Source organism: Tupaia chinensis, unplaced genomic scaffold (assembly GCF_000334495.1).
Source record: "Tupaia chinensis unplaced genomic scaffold, TupChi_1.0 Scaffold143757_1, whole genome shotgun sequence".
In the NCBI taxonomy this organism is placed as follows: Eukaryota; Metazoa; Chordata; class Mammalia; order Scandentia; family Tupaiidae; genus Tupaia; species Tupaia belangeri.
In genome coordinates, this window is record NW_006203606.1 from 325,066 (window position 1) to 332,283 (window position 7,218).

General features: G+C 33.7%; 1 protein-coding gene across 1 annotated transcript in view; it reads right to left on the reverse strand.

The window, feature by feature from the left end:
- Positions 1 to 5,201: 5,201 nt before the first annotated feature.
- Positions 5,202 to 7,218, reverse strand: part of ZC3H15 (zinc finger CCCH-type containing 15) — a 23,572-nt gene continuing 21,555 nt past the window's right edge. The window contains exon 10 of the mRNA XM_006164902.3: positions 5,202 to 6,029. Coding sequence (XP_006164964.1) covers positions 5,839 to 6,029 — 191 coding nt within the window. The 3' untranslated portion in view covers positions 5,202 to 5,838. The remainder of the gene's footprint in view (positions 6,030 to 7,218) is intronic.

Below are 7,218 nucleotides of genomic sequence, written 5' to 3' on the forward strand. Positions count from 1 at the left end.
TTTTGGTATGGCTTTTTTGTTTCTAAATCATTATTCATCTGTTTATTTGCTGTGATTTTCAAGCTGCAGGGCTTAGGACTCAGAACTATGGTTGGTCATGTGGGAATCCATTCCCAACCACCATGCCACCTGCTGGCCCCAGGCAGTCTGTAAGTGCACTACCTAGTATTCTCTTGAACTGAAGTTCATTTTATTTCAAGTCACATTTCTTTGAATAACTGCAATTATATAATCAAACTGAGGGAGGGGAAAGCAGAGACATCTGGCCAAGGCACACATGGCTTTTTCAGTTTTGAGAATGTATTGTAGTATATCCCTTGGCAGAGATTATGTTAATTGGAATTAATTGCCATATGTCTCTGGTGAGTGACTCTCCAAATGTGAAATATGGAGGACGCTGAATTCTTTTATATGGAAGGGAACTGTGCTATCTTTTTAAAGCATTTTTTACATTAATACACTGAAACAGAATTTAAATAGAATTCAACACTTCTTCAATGCTAATCAAGTTAGATTTTGTCATATCCAGGTTCAGAACTTTCTTTAAAGTAGAATTCTTTCTTCTCTTTTTATGTGCACAACACTCACATGTAAAGGGCAAAAAGTACATTTATATTTTTGCCCAGATGAAATTTTGATTTTGTGCAGATGGGTTATCCAGAGAACTGATTCTAAACCACTTTCACTTATCCCTGCTGTTCATGTTTAGATGATGTTATTTTTGTCCTGCACTTGGTTATCTATGTACCTGCATCTGATTATTAGCATGGTATAGGACTGCTGTCCCTGCGAATGCTCTTAGCTTTCTACATGTTTTGAGCTGGCACCTCATTTTTTCTCATCTTCTCAGACAATTTAGCTGTGTTAATACTTTTCTCACTTCTAATAGTGCTTTCTCTTTTCTTTAAATGGGTATCAGCTTTTATCCTTTATATAGATTTTTCTTATAGATAGATGTTATCAATCAGAAACCACCTGTGTAATAAACCTACCAACTAAATGATCTTAGTTGTTAGACCTATTATTAATTAAATATACAAAAATATTTAAATAAAATATTGGAACAATTAAAAAGAATTCTTTGCTCTCAAAAAAACCTTCCTGAGAGAGAATAGTGCTGGGGTGGGTGTCAAAGTATAGATGGCGGGGGTCTCCTGCACATCAGGCATTTATTCTGTATATAGGGGTTCTTGCAGGCTCCATTTTAAAGAGCTGAGGCTTTGCCCTTTCAGTAAAACCTCTCTGGGGAAAAATATAAAAAAGACCAATTACATAATTAAAAAATGGTCACAGCTCAAAGTAGATTATATAATTCTTCTTAGCGTTTTTTCTTCAAGATAAACAGGAATCTCACGTGATTAATTTTTCTCCCCATCGGGGGAGTGGGAAACAAGGTCTAGAGGTCTGGAATGTACAAAGAAATTAACCATAAATATACCAAATTATTTCTCAGTTAAAAATACAATTTTTAAAAAGTATTGGTTTAGCTTTTACCCTTCTTCCTATGATGTGTAGTCACATCTAATAATCTAATATCTAATAATCTCTAATAATCCTTAATACTGTATATTACAAAAAATTGGCCCATGGAGTGAACTGCCAATGTGGTTACTTAATTAGCTTGTATACAAATGACAGACAACATATCTCTACAAATAAACTGGCTTCTCAGTCAAATTCTAACCCACAAAAATAATTTTCCTAAAGGACTTAGTTAATGAAATTCTTATTTTCACTGCCTATTTAGCACTTCGTAAAAATGCAAGGATGGACTTTTGTATTGTAGTAAATCCTACTTCCCCCACAGCAAACATCTTTAATTTTAAATGAAATATGTACAATATATACAATGTACAATCAAGATGCAATTCACATAATTACTGTATTATACACCATATTTCTAACAGGAAGTTTCAGTTAAATACTTTCAATTATACATTCTTTGATACTACATTTCTATACATGCTATAAAATTTTAAACAAGATTACTCCAATTAAATATGGTTACATAACAAAATTCTTAATATACAGTAGTAAAAAGTCATCATACTTTTTGACCATTGACAAAGATAACCTTTGTCAGTAATATACACAGTTTACTAGGACTCAAGAAAAATACATTTTAAAGGACTTACAGGTGAAATTAAAGTGATGTACAGTCCTTTGTAGACACTGATAAACCCTAGAGGTTAACTGGCAAAAAAGTGGCAGCAAGTAGTCATTATCTTCTGAATTACGGAAGAAGGCTAACTAGGAACTATGATAAAGGAAACTAAGCCCTGGATATCATAAGGACCAGTTAACTCCACACACATCTGTTTGAAAACCAGATCAGCTGTCACAGAAATGTATGTGTCTAGAGACCAAGTGCAAAATAACTGTCTTTACCGGTAAAATGTCCATAAATATTTTTACAAAGAACACTTTTATTACAAGAAAACATACTCAGTGATAGCTAAATGCAAAATAAATGAAAAGTTTAATAAGGCATCCCTTTGAATGGTTAGGCACTTACTGCTCTGCCTTCAACAGTTTGATTTTTCCCCTTCTAAAATGTATACTCAAAGTAGGCAGATACTATATCATAAAATATATGAATAGTTCATGCTATAAAGTCCACAAACAAAAATGCTTATTTCTGAAACAAGAAAATCTACTAAGCAAATACTAATAACTTTTTCTTTTACATCAACAATTAACAATGAAATAGAAAACATACATGAGAAAAAAGAAATAATGAAAATTCATTTTGTACTAATGTTTGATTCAAATTTGTTTCAAAAAAATATAAAATTCTGAAGATGCTGCTAAGTTCTATAATTAGATTTCAGTACGAGTAATTTCTTCCAAATGAGAAACAAGGTGTTATCTTTATGCAGAAGACATTGCTATCATTAGTAGGACATACATTAGAAAAAAGGTTAAAAAACCAAAACAAGATTTTGGTAGTCCATCCTCTTATCCTGTATTTCCTGAAATTCATCCATTGCAATATACAACTGAATTCACGATATGAACAATGTGCTAAGTACCTGGAAACATTAATGTACTAGTACATGTATCAGAGTCACAGTCCTGTACTTAAGCAGAGGGAGTGAGGGATCTGTAGTCTGTGATTCTGGAAGTTCTCTAAACAAAACTCACAATGCTCAATAGGAATAGAACTTGTAAAATAATACCTCTAACTGGTCACAAACTCCCTTTGTCCACTCTGCATTAGAATCTGAGGGTGGATATGATGCTTCCTGAACAATCTGCTACATCTACATCTTTAATCCTGTAGTTTCATTACCATCACATTCTAAACCACTTAAGGCCATAGTTGACTAATTCAAATATAGTCATGAGTCATTTAATGATGGGGATATGTGCTGAGAAATGTGTTTTCAGAAGATTTTGTTGTGTAAACATGATAGAATGCACTCTCACAAATCTAGATGATATAGCCTACTAAATATCGAGTCTACAGGACTGCTTATTATAATCTCATAGGACTACCACTGTATATGTAACCTGTCATTGACAGAAAAGTCATCATGAGGTCTATTACCATAATAAAAACATACTGTACGATTATATAATTTACATCAGTCCATGTACATGTATATAGTTTACATTATCTGTTAAACTATCTGTGCAAAGTTGCAAAGTTAACATTATGACTACTTTAAAATAGAAACATTGTAGCAAACATGAGATCATTGTAGGCTATAAGAGTTACTGAGTTTAGGATAAAACTCAGTAGTTTTAAAGGAGAAAATGAAACATATATTTGGGAAAATTATCTCATTTTATAGAATACAAAGAAATTAGAGTAAAGTCACAGTTGTTCTTATATGTAAAACACAATGTAAGCGTCTGAATTTCTACACAATACACCTCTTATTTTTTCTTTTAAGCTGCCAAAGGGGGTATGTGCTCAACAAGAGATAGAGAAACAGAGAAAGTGAGTGAGTGAGCAATCTCCAGTAGGATGTGGTCATGCTGCAATCCCTTCTCCATTTCTCCATCCTGTTGGGATTTTGGGGCACGCACACACGTGCCCAGTGTGTTTTTCAAGCCTCCAGGCTGGGATCTGAACCACAGTGGTCCTTTTAAAATGAAGCTAAATTACATAATCAAAATTAGATTGAAGGGATTTCCTATGTTAACAGTGGGAATAATTTAAAAGAGTAACTTGGAAAAATAAACTTTAAAATTAAGGTTATATATGATGAATTTGTAAAAGTAGAGCTAATTTCACATTAACTACTATTACAGAGTAGCTATACAGTTAACAATACAAAAATTATTTCTACTGGCCTCTGAAACATAGTTTTGAAAGCATAATTGTAGTTTTTAAACTTTTTCTCACACACACACACACACACACACACACACACACACACACACACACAAACAACAAATCTTGCATGGGCATAAACTTTAAAATTCAAGCAGTCTTTACATCAACTTTGACATCACTTGACAAAATTCACTATCTTGTCTTCTCACAGTTTATAATTCAGAACACTTTAGGAATCATTTAGTCTTAACCAATACATGCCAATAAAGAAACAAAAATTCAGAGATTAAAAAATCATACAATTTATCTGAGGCAGAAATCAGATCAGGGCCCAGGTGAATGGATGTTTTAGTGCTGTTATCTAAGTTGCCTTAAAATTCACTTACAAGTAACAAAAGCAGTACTGTATCATGTGAAAATACATTTAATGATGATAAAAAAGATGTACCTAGTCTTACAAAAGGCATTAACAAATCGTGTCCATTCTAAATGTGACATTAATTTTTCAGGAGATCTCAGTGCCAAAGATCCTCAGCCCAAAGTTTTCTGGAAAACTTTATACTCATCCAAACAAAATAATGAAACTTTAGTATATGCTACTTTAATACCATGGATATCAACAATGATTCTTAAGTAGCATGGTTCAATTGTAGGTGATAATTAAGTTGAAGAGCTATCAATTCAGGAATTATCCTTCCATATTAACATTATCTACAATCACCTTGTGAAGCTAAGAAATATGTCATGGAACTCACAGTAGTAGTGTCATTGAAGTACTCATCATAGTACTTAATACTATTACCTGGTTCTGTAATAGTATTAAGAGAACTTGTTATCTTATGTGATAACAAGTATTGAAAATCCTCATGGCAAAAGTGCCAAGAAAAATTTCATTAAAAACTCAGAATAAAAAGGCCCATATTTATAGACTTTATTGTATGATGGTCTTTATTTACAATTTTATTGGCAAAAAAAGAGGGAAAACTTTTAAACAGTTTAACACAGGGCATCATTGCTGATCTTGTCAGAATAAAGAAGTTCCATTTTAAATGTCCATCAAATTGTCCAAACATATACAATACTGAATCTGCACATCAAGTTTGCTTTATGAAGTACAGTGTTCATGTTTCAGGCAATCTTTTAAACATATAAATACAAAGAAAATGAAATCATTCATTTAAAAACTGCATCAAATGAAGGGTATTTTTAAATGTAAATTTATGTTGTTCCTTGTAATAACACATGCCCAATGAAAACCAAAAGCTGGAAAAGCAGTTAAACTTCCTACTTGTGTGGACAGTTACAACGATCAATCATTTTCTGCAATGACCATTATATTCTCAATTTATCATGAACTACGCTGAACTTACTATGAGATGTAGTCAAAGTCAGAAGAGAAGATGTAGAGAGAATGTTCCTTTTCTTGGAGGAGGCTAAGCCCTCCAGAGTCAGCATGAGAAATAAGCATCCTGCTGATTCTAGGTGGAAAAACTTAATGTAGTCAATTTCAACTCATGCTGAGCTGACTTATTTTTTCACTGGCTTATCTGGTGTCATTCTTCTAAATCAAGTGTGTTTAATTCTTCTTCTAGTTCATCCAAATCTTCCCCAGTAAAAAGATTTTCATCAACAGGAACAGCATCAATGACTCCATTTTCCCGTCCCTCCCCTTCGGTGTCATCTTCCAAATCACTTCTTTCACCATTTTCAGCCCTGCCTCCAGAAGCTTCACTTAATTTGTTTTCTAAAAACGAAAAAATAAAACCAGTAAGGCCTAGGAGCAGAAAACACTATTTCCTTAGCAACTGACAGCATAGACTGGTATCAAAGTTCACCTTTCTCTTTTCCATGATAGCCTTCCCTGGGGTTACTTCAGCAGAACTGTTTGTTTTCTGGAGCATAATGTACCAAATAATCTATATCTACTATGGGGTCATTAGTAAAATAGAATGCATTTTTACATAAAAAATACATTATGACTTTTTCAATAACTCAATATAAAGTATGTTTCTTTACTGTAGACATCTGATTGCTGTACTTCATGGTTTATTTTTAAGATTTATAATTAAAAAATTTTTTTCTATAGGGTGTATACACTTGCTGGAGACAGACAAGAGAGGAAAAGTGAGAAAACACTTCCCAGTGGGGAGGGCCATGCTGCAATCTCTTCTTCTTCTGGGATTTTGGGCATGCATGTATATGCACTGGGAGTGTTTCTCAAGCCGCTAGGCTGGGGACTCTGTGTAGTTGGCCATGGGGGATCCACCTGCCCTCCATGCCACCTGCTGGCGCCTGCTTAATGGTTTATATATTTGAGCATAAGACTCTACCATTAGGTATAACACTCTACAATGTTGCTGTTCCCTAAGTGACAGGTCAATTAGGGTTGTAAGTATTCAACCTCACATGTTTTGTTTCAATAAATGGTTACAAAATTAAAGATGCTTATATATAAAACAGCATTTTAGCTTTTGTTTGTAAACAGTAGGTAAATCAAACTAATTGTAATGCTGTAAATATGAAACCAGAATAATTTCATTGTATAAATTGTTTAGAAAAACGAAACAAAACACCCTAGCACTATCCATCTATTAGGTCCTTGGAAAGTCATGACGTATTTTTACATGCTTTTCTATGCAAAAATGCATCATGACTTTCCCAATGAGCCAATAATTTTCTTTATAATTTATAAAAGATGTGACGAAATAAAAGTGCTGTCTTTTCTCAATAACATCAACATTTACACAAACCCAATTTCGAATCACTTTGGGGCCAGCATGGGTAGTGGTTAAGGCGCTGGACTCTAACATGGCTGACCATGATTTGAGTCCCGGACCTCATGGCTTGAAAATCATGCCAGGTGCATGTGTGTGTGCCCAAAGAATGGAGAAGAGATTCAGGCCTTTATCTCGTGGGGGTGATTTCTCTTTCCC